The following is a 12,882-nucleotide window of genomic DNA, read 5'->3' as shown; positions in this document are numbered from 1 at the left end:
TATTGCAACAGTGGTGTGCAGAAGAAGATCTTTGAATGCACAGTATGTCAAACCTTGAAGTGGATAGGCTACAACAGGGGTCCCCAACCTTTTTTTGCACTGCGGACCAGTTTAATATCGACAAAATTCTTGCGGACCGGCCGACCGGGGGGGTGTTCAAGTAGGGTTAAACTCACCTCAACATGTCTTTTACAAGTTAGGGTTACCAACTTTCTCACTCCCAAATAAGGGACAAAAGCAGCAGTCAAATCCCAGGACACTTTACTCCAGGAAAGACTAGCATGACCATGAAGCCTTACGCAGGCACCTGCATGCGCATGCGTGATGTGCACATGCCCGTACGTGCTGATTTGCCCCCCACAAATCGCCTTTGCCTTCATCTTCCCGACTATACTGTACATACATTATTTCTACTTTATATAGGCTGTATTTTTATCATATCATTCCTGGTTTTACTATATGTTAGTGTTATTTATTTTCGGTTTTATGTGTTTTTGGTATGATCTGTTAGGTTATTTTTTGGGTCTGGGAACGCTCAAAAATTTTTCCCACATAAATTAATGGTAATTGCTTCTTCACTTCATGCCAGTTTGGCACGAAAGATTTCATAGGAACGCTCTACCTTAGCGGGGGAAATACAGGACAAGGGCGGTCCCGTATGGGACAAACCAATTTAGCCCAATATACGGGATGTCCTGGCAAATACGGGACAGTTGGCAACCCTATGTTCAAGTTCAACAGTGCATGACAGGGAATGAGGAAAGGTGCAGCCAGCTCATATCGTTTCCTCACGGTCCGGTAGCATACGCTTTGCGGCCCGGTGGCTGGAGACTGCTGGGCTACAACAGCCAAAGACCATGAACATGCATACAGTTGCAAGAAAAGGTTTGTGAACCCTTTGCAATTACCTGGTTTTCTGCATGAATTACTCATAGTAATTACTCCACAGTAAGAGAAACTGTAAAAAAAATGGAGGAAATTCAGTACTACTCTCCCGAGGAGTGGGTGTCTTGCAAAGATCACACCAAGAGCACAACGTGCAATGCCAAATGAGGCGAAAAAGAACCCAAGGGTAACAGCAAAAGACTTGCAGAAATCTCTAAAACTTGCCAAAGTTTCTGTTCATGTAAGGATGCAACAGAGGAAACCACTGCTTTCCAAAAAAAAATCCATGGTTTAAGGCTACTTTGCTGCCTCAGGTCATGTACAGTTTGCAATCATGGAGGGAACAATGAATTCAAAATTGTATCAAGACATTTTACAGGAGAATGTCAGGGTGGCGGTCCATTACCTGAAGCTTAATAGAAGTTGGATGATGCAACAAGACAATGAGCTGAGACACATTTGATGGAGTAATTAATGCAGAAAACTAGGTAATTGCAAAGGATTTACATTTTTTTTTCTTGCAACCATACACTCAGTGGCTACCTTATTGGGTATCTCTTATATTTAATAAAGTGGCCACTAAATGTGCAGTTAAGATGAAGGAAAAAACATACTTAAGGTTTGGGAAGCAAGGATCAGACAGAGCTCTTGAGTGTTACAAGTAGCCAGGAAAGAACTTCAGAATGGATAGAGCTAGAAGTAGACACAAGGCCTTGGCGAGGAGGATTGAGGAAAGCCCCAAGGTGTTGTACACATATGTGAAGAACAGGAAGCTGATGACAGCAAGATGATGATAAAAGAGGAAAAGTACCTGGATTTGAAGGAGGTAGGGGAGGTCCTCAATGAATACTTTGCTTCAGTATTCACCAGTGAGAGAGACCTTGAAGAATGTGAGGTCAGAATAGAATAGGCTGACATGCTGGTACAGGTTGCTGTTTTAGAATGATGATGTGCTGGAACTTTTGAAAAGCATTAGGATAGATAAGTCCCCAAGGCCAAACAGGAAATACCCCAGGATATGGGAAGTGAGGGAAGAGATTGCTGTTCCTTGGGTCTTTACTCTCTCAATGTGCTAGAAGATTGAAATGTGGCAACTGTTATTCCTTTGTTCAAGATAGATAATAGAGATAACTCTATAAATTATAGACCAATGAGTCTTAATTCAGTGGGGGGGGGGGGGCAAACTATTGGAGAGGATTCTTGGAGATAGGATTTACAAGCATTTGGAGCACAGTCCGATTAGGGATAGTCAATATGGCTTTGTGAGGGGAAGATCGTGTCTCATGAGCCTGAATGAATTCTTTGAGGAAGTGACAAAATGTATCAATAAAGGCAGAGTAGTGGATGGACATTTGACAAGGTTCTCAATGGTCAGCTCATTCAGTGCGTCAGGAGACATGGGGATGCAGGGACACTTGGCTGTGTGGATTCAGAATTGACTTGACCACAAAAGATCAGTGATGAATTGTATTTAGCAGGGATCTGCTCTAGCGATTTTCTGTTCCCGTTCTTTGTGACTTTTATAAATGACTTGGACGAGAAAGCAGATTAGTAAGTTTGCACATGAAACAAAAGCTGGTGGTGGTGTAGATAGTGTAGAAGGTAACAACGGTACCTTCTACAATAGGTTACAGAGGTGGGCTGAGAAGCAGCAGATATAGTTCAATATGGAAAAGTCAGTGCGCTACAGCACTGAAACAGGCCCTTTGACCCATCTAGTCCATACTAAACTATTATCCTGCCTAGTCCTATCAACCCACACCTGGCCCATAGCTCTCCATACCCTCGCATTCGTGTACTTATCCAAATTTCTCTTAAATGTTAAATCGAACTTGCATTCACCAGTTCCATTGGGAGCTTGTTCCACACTCTCACCACCCTCTGAGCAAAGAAAATCCCCCCAGGTTCCCCTTAAATATTTCCTTTCACACTATGGTCTCATCCAATCTCAGCGGGGAAAAGCTTGCTTGCATTTAGCTCATCTATACTCCTCAATTTTGTATACCTATCAAATCTCTCCTCATTCTTCTACACTCCAGAGAATCAAGTCTGAACCTATTCAAACTTTACCTATAACTCAGGTGCTCAAGATCTGGCAACACCCTTATAAATTTTCTCTGTACTCTTTCAGTGTGAACTGATTCACTTTGGAAGGCTGAACTTAAAGACAGAATACAGGATTAATGGCATTTAACAGTGTAGAGGAACAGAGGAATCTTGAGATTCACATCCACAGATCTCGAAGCTGTCACGCAAGTTGATAGGATGATTAAGAAAGCATATGGTGTGTTGGCCTTCAGTAGTCAGGGGATTGTTGCAGCTCTATAAAATTCTGGTCCATCCACACTCAGAATATTGAGTTCAGTTCTGGTCACCTCATTATAGGATGGATGCGGAAGCTTTAGAGAGTGCAGTTGAGGGTTACCAGGATGATGCCTGGATTAGAGAGCATGAGGATAGGTTGAGTGATTGAAGGCTTTTCTCTTTGGAGAGAAGGAAAATTAAGAGTTAAGTTGATAGAGATGTACAGGATGATAAGATTGAATGGATAGCCAAAGATTTTTACCCATTGCAGATATGGCTAATACAAAGTCTCAGGAGTATGGAGGGGAAGTGATGTCAGAGACAGTTGTTTTCGTTTTAGAGATTGGTAGGTGCATGGAATGCACTGCCATGGGTGAAAATAGAGGCAGACACGTAAGGGACATTTAAGAGACTCTTAGATAGGCACATGAATGAAAGAAAAATGGACTATATGGGAGGGAAGGGTTATATTGATCTTGGAGTAGGTTAAAGGGTTAACAAAACATCATGGACTGAAGGGTATATGCTGTGCTGTACTGTTCAATGTTATATCCCAACTTAGCAAAGGAAGCACCCAAGATGGCTTTTCCAAAAACAGTAAACAATGTTACGTTTAACCTCCAAACCTCGAATTCCCTTTCTGATTCTACATGAAAACTAGCTGGCAATATAAAAGAAAGTATCAGATCAGGCTCTGCAATTGAAGTCCAGTGGCAGAATGAAGCGCAGGTTAAAGTCACAGACCAAGTTTAAATCTGACTTATCTGGAAACATCTACAGTTAACTGGACCAAAACTGTCATAATAATTTGGATATCCTTAATGAGATCACACCTCATTATGTCAATAATTTTACAAATCCAATGAACAATTTGTATGTGGTGGAGGACATGCAATTTGAGTCATAAGATAAACCTGCCCTTGAAGATTTCAAAGTTAATGATAAATCAATTTGATGATTGGCAATTAGAAGAACCTAGGCATAATTTTTTTTCCTGAAATCATAAGAAATAGAAGCAGCTTGATTCAGCCACATTTTATAAGAATAAGCAAAAAAAAATGCTAACTTTTAAGTTAGCCTAACTCAGAAGAGCTGGTTTGCTGTTGAAAAGTGGTTTACAACCTAACCTGTATGAAGACTGCCTCGGGATCACTTTCAGTAGCTCGGAGACCAGCAAGCATGGAGAATTTAGCTTTGCTGGCAAGCTCAATTCCCACTTCAACTGCCATTCCCTTTTTCTTCTCTGAAGCGATGAACACAGACAACTCATTTGAGTATTTCTTCAGCATGGTGTAAGAGAATCTATACAGGGGTGTTAGATGATATAGATGCCATTGTTTCTGTAATAATAGTGCAATCTGCTCTGGATTCTCCTGGAAAAAAAATCAATAAGGCAAAAGTTTTATCTACTATCCACACAAATACCTGAAATAATACAATATCTGTTGCCAACCTCAGGATAAGACTTTCCAGTTACAACAGTGAATGCTTTAACAGACAGTGATGATGAGTCATTTAAGGCAGGGGTCCCCAACCTCTTTGGCACCGCAGACCGGTTTAATATTGACAATATTCTTGTGGATCGGCCGACCCAGGGTGGGGGGGGGGTGTTAATCTCGACCGGAATATAGGTGATAAGTCAGCTATAAGTCACTTATAAGAGGCTAATACACTCAATTTCGTTTCTAAAAGGGTTTATCTAACGAATGTAATATTAAACACACAGCACATATTTTCCTCACATGAATATAGTGATAAGTCACTTATAAGTCAATGGCATCATAACATTTTAAGTAACGTTTGGATATTAAACACACAGCGCATATTTTCCTTGTATGAACATATAAAATCATTGCAACACACCAATATCGCTGAATCAGTGGGAGCCCTGGGCTTGTTTTCCTGCAACAAGACGGTCCCATCGGGGGGAGGGGGGGGTGATGGGAGACAGCGATACTCGAAGGGGGTTCCTTATGTCCAGTCTATTCCGCAATTTAGTTTTCATTGCATTTATTGAAGAAAACTCCGCTTCGCAGTGATACGATGTTGGAAATGGAAGCAGTTTTCAGCGCTTTCATGGCTATCTCAGGATATTCAGCCTTGATCCAGAATGCCGGCAGAGATGTTACGTCAAACATACTTTTCAGCCCACCGTCATTAGCAAGCTTGAGGAGTTGATCTTTTTCCCGCGCTGACATGGATGATTCACTAGGGACATTCACAAATGGGTCACGGACCCATTCCTTTGCACGTCTTGAGTCATTTGCGTCTTGGGTCACTGATGACCTCGCGTGCGTTCAAGTTCAACAGTGGGCGTGACAGGGAATGAGGAAAAGTGCAGCTGACTCATATTGTTTCATATCGCCAAATCATATCGTTTCCTCACGGCTCAGTGGTTGGGGGCCACTGATTTAAGGAATCAGAAACCTTTTATGCCCGATGGGGAGTTCAGAAATGCATTGTTTTGATGCAAACACAATGACTCTAAACACAATTCAAAAGCCTCGAGTAAATGAATAAAATTACTTTTACAGAATAGATGAATAGCTATTTAAAAATCAATTCATGCTATAACTTGAAAACATACAATTTTATAATATTCCTGTTGACTACAAAATCCAACTAGGCCAGTCATTTAAGAAAATATTGTTGAAATTAATCCAAGTAATGGCAAAACATGGAACAGAACCAAAATTAGTCTGCACTGGTTATTTTCTAGAATATCAGAGTGCAGTAAACCAAAGATGAAGATGAGCAAAGGTTAAAAAAAATTAAAAGAAACAGAGTCCACTTTGAGGGAACAAGGGAATGAGAATGGTTGGAAATACACTGGACCAGGAAACGGAGCTTTCTGGGTTCGAAACTAGTCAGGTCTGCTCCCAAGGGCGCTTTCCATCCGTGCCAGGTTGAGTGTCAAGATCGCAACTCAACCTCGTAAAATAAAGGGAAAATACTGCGAAAATGTCTGTGTGAGGAGTGGCGCCACACAGTCTCTCTCTCGCTCCACACCTTGTTAAAAAAAAAACATGAAAAAGACATCATCACAGATGCGCACGCACACGCACAGACATGAACGCACTCAGGCACACGCCAAAAAAAAGAGAATGGTTGGAAATAAGGTCTACGAGCCAATACGAGTGATGAGAGAGAAGTGTGTATAAATAGACTCTTATCATGTTATAGACCTCTACCAGATTCTCTCCCCCCCCCTCACCCCCTCCAGCCATTCCCACCCCACAGAAAACAAAGTTAATATAACTACATTTGTCATCTAATCCAAGCAGCATCCTAGTAAGCATCTTCTGAACCCTTTCCAAAGCCTCCACATCCTCCCTGTAATGGGATGACCAGAACTAATTTCACTATTTCAGTTGCAAGCTAACCAGAGTTTTATAAAGCTATAAAATTAATTTGATTTGAACTCAACCTCCTTCTGGCATTTCTATTTTCCTCAGAAATCAATGTCCAAAACTGAACAGGATGTTTAAGTTACCTCTTGAGATTCATCTGAAGATCTATGCACAACTTTGGTCCTCTTCTTATTAAAAAAAATAATATACATTTTAAAAGGGACCTTGAAATCAGTCTCCACAGAATGACTTGATGCGGAACAAAAATACGTTTCCTTTTGTTTCTCTTGAACCCCGCCCCCCCAAAAAAAACACAAGCAAATGTTCTACTTGTAATGAAAAATCAAGATTTTCCACTGCTAGATTCGTTTCAAGTTTAAAGATTTATTATTCTTGCTGAAGGATTTACGATGGCTAATATTCGATCTGGAACCGAATTAAAGAAGTGGCAAAACTCTTCCTGAAGCTCAACAAACAAAGAAATTAGAGGAAGTTTCTACTTCAGAAAGAAGGCTCTCTTTAATAGAAGCTACTAATGAGAAGACTGGATGAACTGGGCTTGTACTCGTTGGAATTTAGAAGATTGAGGGGGGATCTGATTGAAACATATAAAATCCTAAAGGGATTGGACAGGTTAGATGCAGGAAGATTGTTCCCGATGTTGGGGAAGTCCAGAACAAGGGGTCACAGTTTGAGGATAAAGGGGAAGCCTTTTAGAACCGAGATTAGGAAAAACTTCTTCACTCAGAGAGTGGTGAATCTGTGGAATTCTCTGCCACAGGAAACAGTTGAGGCCAGTTCATTGGCTATATTTAAGAGGGAGTTAGATATGGCCCTTGTGGCTACGGGGATCAGGGGGTATGGAGGGAAGGCTGGGGCGGGGTTCTGAGTTGGATGATCAGCCATGATCATAATAAATGGCGGTGCAGGCTCGAAGGGCCGAATGGCCTACTCCTGCACCTATTTTCTATGTTTCTATGTTAAGATTGGTACAGTTGATACCAAAATCGATAAATTGACAAACGCTAATGAAATGCTTGAAAAAAACCATTCTCACTGTTCTGAAGAATTTGGAAGATCGATATCTGACACTTAAGCAGAGCACTCATAAAATTGAAAGAGAACAGGAGTTAATGGGTCAAACTATTAAACAGCAGGATTTGAAGATGTTACGGAAAAAAAAATTAATGAGCCTACTTTGGAATTATCAAGAATTAAGAAGAAAACGATTGATCTGCAAAGCAGAAGTCACACGATGAATTTACGTTTACTGGGCTTGCCTGTCTGAAAATACGGAAACCGGTGAGCCATTAAAGTTTTTTTCAAACATGTTATATTCACTCTTTAGTGACATTCTCGAAGCCTGTCCGATATTGGACAGAGCCTACCAAATTCGATGTCTTAAACCTCCAGCTGAAATTAAAGCACGTCCTATAATTCTGTGTTTGCATTATTTTACAACCAAAGAAGCTATTCTTCGAGATGCAAGGAAAAGGGATAAGCTAATTTATAATGAAGTTAAGATTCGTATAGTTGAAGATTTTTCTCCAGAGACTTATGCTGGAAGAATTAAATATCGGGAAATTATGGCTGAATTTTTAAAAATTAACTGTCGCCCTTCGCTGCGTTATCCGGCTCGTCTGATGATTACTCCATCCAATGCTCGTCTAAAAAGGATTAACTCTCCAGAAGACGGTTGGAAATTTATAAAGGAGTTTAAGACTGTTTCCTAAGCAATTTGAAAAGTTGATCCTTATTGGGAAGTGGTTTGTAACAGTTTCGATGGAAGACTGCTCCATATTTTATGAGTGCCTAGACACGGACCTGGTTGACTCACCTAGATCTGTTGTTGTTTGCTTTAATTAATCTAGATTTGGATTTAATACATATAGATTTACTTTTTTTCCTTCGATTTGAGCTAATCTTTAGTTGGGAGTTGTTCGTTACGGATTCGATGAAAATCCAATCCAGGTTTTATGAGTGCTTAGATCTGTTGTTGTTTGCTTGAATAGTTGATGTAGTTTTGAATTTAACATTTATATATTTACTTATTTTTTCTTTGATTTTGTAAGTCTTTAATATTAGTTGTAGCGTATTAGTTGGTTGGATCTATTTTTTGAATACATGGTTGCGTATTTTAAATGGATTTAAGATGGCCGTTGTTAATTCGGTCTTAACTATTGTTGGACATAATATGAAAATATTTTGAATCTGTTTACTTCTTTATGTATTCTTTGTTGTGTCTCTTTGGTGGTGGTAACATTTTCTTTGTAAGCAGGGGCTGCTATCTGGAGACTGGGGTTAAAGGTTATTAGAATAGCATGCCGTTCACCTATTGGATGGTTTCTGGGTTTCCGGGGGAGGGAGGTGGGTCTATTAGATTAGCTTTTTGTCGACTGGGCAATCCTAAGGGTTTTTTTTGTCAATCATTTTGCTTTTCTTTCTGATCGAGTCATGCTTCGCCCTTTTTTCGGATTTAGCTTGTGCCTGCGCATTACTTTACTTTATAAAATTTTTAAATTAAACTTTAAATATGGATCTTAATAAAATTAATATAATATCTTGGAATTTAAATGGTATGAACCAACCTATTAAGTGCAAAAAGATTTTTAAGAAATTAAAAACACTTCATGCAGATATTATTTTTGCGCAGGAGACTCACATCCGTAGACAGGATGAAAATCGATTTTTTAAATTTTGGAAGGGACCCTTATTTCATTCTTTATCAGTAAATAAAATAAGAGGGGTATCTATCTTTATTAATTCTAAAATCCCTTTTGTTCATTTTAATACTGTTACGGATTCAATTGGAAGATATTTAATTCTCACTGGTCCATTATGTGGTTAAAAGGTGGCTTTGGTGTGTGTATATGCACCTAATATAGATAACACTGAATTTTTTAGAAGCTATTTTCTGTATTGCCGAATTTAAATGAATATAAGTTGTTTATGGACGGTGACTTTAACCGCTGTCTCAATCTGTCGATTGACAGATCATCCACCAATCCCTCGCTTCTTAATAAAGCTGCAACTTGTATTAATTCTTTTTTATTAGAATACGGTTTGGTGGATATTTGGAGATTTAAACATCCTAAAGAAAAAGATTTTTCTCCAGATAGCAGCCCCTGCTTACCAAGAAAACGTTACCACCACCAAAGAGACATAACAACGAATACATAAAGTAAACAGATTCCAAAAATTTTCATATTATGTTTAAGACCGAATTAACGACAGCCATCTTAAATCCATTTAAAATTTTTTCTTTTTTTCACATGTATGCCATAAATATTCAAGAATTGATTATTTTTTGCTGGACATCCGATTGGTACCCTCTGTTGCTGAGTGTATGTATGATGTGATTGCATTGTCGGATCATGCACCTATAAAACTAACTTTGAAGTTTTCTGATAATATTCAGACTCCTCAGTGGAGACTTAATGTTTCATTGTTACAAGATTCAACATTTGTAAATTTTATTAAAGAGCAAATTTCTCTATTTTTAAAAATTAAATACAACTGAGAGAATGTCAAATTTGGTTATTTGGGATTCGATGAAAGCTTTTCTTAGGGGACAGATAATTTCATACTCAGTAGGTTTAAGAAAGAAAACTAAGGCGGAACTTTAACTAATTACTAATAGAATTAAAGAAATAGATCAAGTTTATTCAGTAATGCCTAGTGAAGATCTCTTTAAGGAAAGGGTGGAACTCTAAACACTGCATGACTTGCTTTTGACTTTTCCCATTGAACAGCAAGTTCTTAAATCCAAAAGCCAATTTTATATACATGGAGGTAAGTCAGGCAAATTATTAGCTGGTCAGTTAAAAGCAAATATAGCTAGAAGATAGATCCTGAAAATATGAAGACCTGATAGAACTGAAATTGTAGATCCTTATGAAATTAATAAGATACTTATGGATTTCTACTCCATTTTTCTCGGCGGTTGATCGGGGCAGGACTGTGCAATTGCGTGCAAGTCAGTCAGTGAGTCAGCGGGAGTATTTAAAAAAGAGCAGTTTGACGGAGTAGAGGGAGACAGAGTAGGAAGGCTTTGGCTCAAAAGGCTTTGGCGAGCAGAGGCTGAGGACGAGCTTCACTGAAAGTGAGGTAGGGCTGGGTAAGTTCCTTTAAAAGGAGAACTGTTTGCAGCGGTATTTTATTTGAAGCAAAGAAGGCGGCGAGTCTGTAGCGTATTGGGTAGGTCATGACAGCTGAGATCGGCCCCGTGGTTTGTTCCTCCTGCAGCATGTGGGAAATCAGGGATACTTCCAGTGTCCCTGACGACAATGTGTGCAGGAAATGTGTCCAGCTGCAGCTTCTGGCAGACTGCATTGAACAGCTGGAGCTGCAATTGGATTCATACTGGAGCATCCGCGATGCTGAGAAAGTCGTGAATAGCACGTTCAGTGAGTTGGCCACACCGCAGGTAAAGGCTACCCAGGCAGAAAGGGAATGGGTGGCCACTAGACAGCGTAGCAGTAGGCAGGTAGTGCAGAAGTCCCCTGAGGTCATCTCCCTCCTAAACAGATGTACTGTTTTGGAAACTGTTGTGGGAGATGTCTCATCAGGGGAAGGCAGCAGCAGTCGAGTTCGTGGCACCATGGGTGGCTCTGCGACACAGGAGGGAAGGAAAAGGAGTGGGAGAGCTATAGTGATAGGAGATTCGATTGCAAGGGGAATAGATAGGCGTTTCTGCGGCCGCAAACGAGACTCCAGGAGGGTATGTTGCCTCCCTGGTGCAAGGGTCAAGGATGTCTCTGAGCAGCTGCAGGACATTTTGGAGTGGGAGGGTGAACAGCCAGTGGTCGTGGTGCACATAGGTACCAACGATATAGGTAAAAAATGGGATGAGGTCCTACAAGGTGAGCTTAGGGAGTTAGGAGATAAACTAAAAGGTAGGACCACAAAGGTAATAATCTCTGGATTACTACCAGTGCCACGTGCTAGTCAGAGTAGAAATAGGAGGATATTTCAGATGAATACGTGGCTTTAAATATGGTGCAAGGGGGAGGGATTCAAATTTCTGGGGCATTGGAACCAGTTCTGGAGGAGGTGGGACCGGTACAAACAGGACAGTCTGCACCTGAGCTGGACTGGAACCAATGTCCTAGGGGAAGTGTTGCTCAGGAGGATTTAAACTAATGTGGCAGGGGGATGGGAACAAGTGCAGAGAGACAGAGGGGTGTAAAATGAGGGTAGAAGCAAAAAGTAGTAAGGTGAAAAGTAAAAGTGGCAGGCTGGCAAATCCAGGGCAAAAATCAAAAAGGGCCACTTTTCAACATAATTGTATAAGGGCTAAGAGTGTTGTAAAAGCAAGCCTGAAGGCTTTGTGTGTCAATGCAAGGAGTATTCGTAACAAGGTGGATGAATTGAATGTGCAGATAGTTATTAATGAATATGATATAGTTGGGATCACAGAGACGTGGCTCCAGGGTGACCAAGGATGGGAGCTCAACATTCAGGGATATTCAATATTCAGGAGGGATAGACATGAAAGTAAAGGAGGTGGGGTGGCATTGCTGGTTAGAGAGGAGATTAACGCAATAGAAAGGAAGGACATTAGCCGGGAGGATGTGGAATCGATATGGGTAGAGCTGCATAACACTAAGGGGCAGAAAACGCTGGTGGGAGTTGTGTACAGGCCACCTAACAGTAGTAGTGAGGTTGGGAATGGCATTAAACAGGAAATTAGAAATGCGTGCAATAAAGGAACAGCAGTTATAATGGGTGACTTCAATCTACATATAGATTGGGTGAACCAAATTGGTAAGGGTGCTGAGGAAGAGGATTTCTTGGAATGTATGCAGGATAGTTTTCTGAACCAACATGTTGAAGAACCAACTAGAGAGCAGGCCACTCTGGACTGGGTATTGAGCAATGAGGAAGGGTTAGTTAGCAATCTTGTCGTGCGAGGCCCCTTGGGTAAGAGTGACCGTAATATGCTGCAATTATTCATTAAGATGGAGAGTGATATAGTTAATTCAGAAACAAAGGTTCTGAACTTAAAGAAGAGTAACTTTTAAGGTATGAGATGTGAATTAGCTAAGATAGACTGGCAAATGATACTTAAAGGGGTGACGGTGGATATGCAATATACATTTAAAGATCGCATGGATGAACTACAACAATTGTTCATCCCAGTTTGGCAAAAGAATAAACCAGGGAAGGTAGTGCACCCATGGCTGACAAGGGAAATTAGAGATAGTATCAATTCCAAAGAAGAAACATACAAATTAGCCAGAAAAAGCGGCACACCTGAGGACTGGGAGAAATTCAGAGTCCAGCAGAGGAGGACAAAGGGCTTAATTAGGAAAGGGAAAAAAGATTATGAGAGAAAGCTATC

At 40.4% G+C, this 12,882-nt stretch overlaps 1 protein-coding gene across 1 annotated transcript in view; it reads right to left on the bottom strand.

Moving 5' to 3' along the window:
* Nucleotides 1–12,882, bottom strand: part of cenpl (centromere protein L) — a 37,573-nt gene that overhangs the window by 10,368 nt on the left and 14,323 nt on the right. The window contains exon 3 of the mRNA XM_072274758.1: nt 4,317–4,562. Coding sequence (XP_072130859.1) covers nt 4,317–4,562 — 246 coding nt within the window. The remainder of the gene's footprint in view (nt 1–4,316; nt 4,563–12,882) is intronic.

The sequence above is a fragment of the Mobula birostris genome, chromosome 12, assembly GCF_030028105.1.
Source record: "Mobula birostris isolate sMobBir1 chromosome 12, sMobBir1.hap1, whole genome shotgun sequence".
Lineage (NCBI taxonomy): Eukaryota > Metazoa > Chordata > Chondrichthyes > Myliobatiformes > Myliobatidae > Mobula > Mobula birostris.
This window is presented reverse-complemented; position numbering and strand designations above follow the sequence as displayed.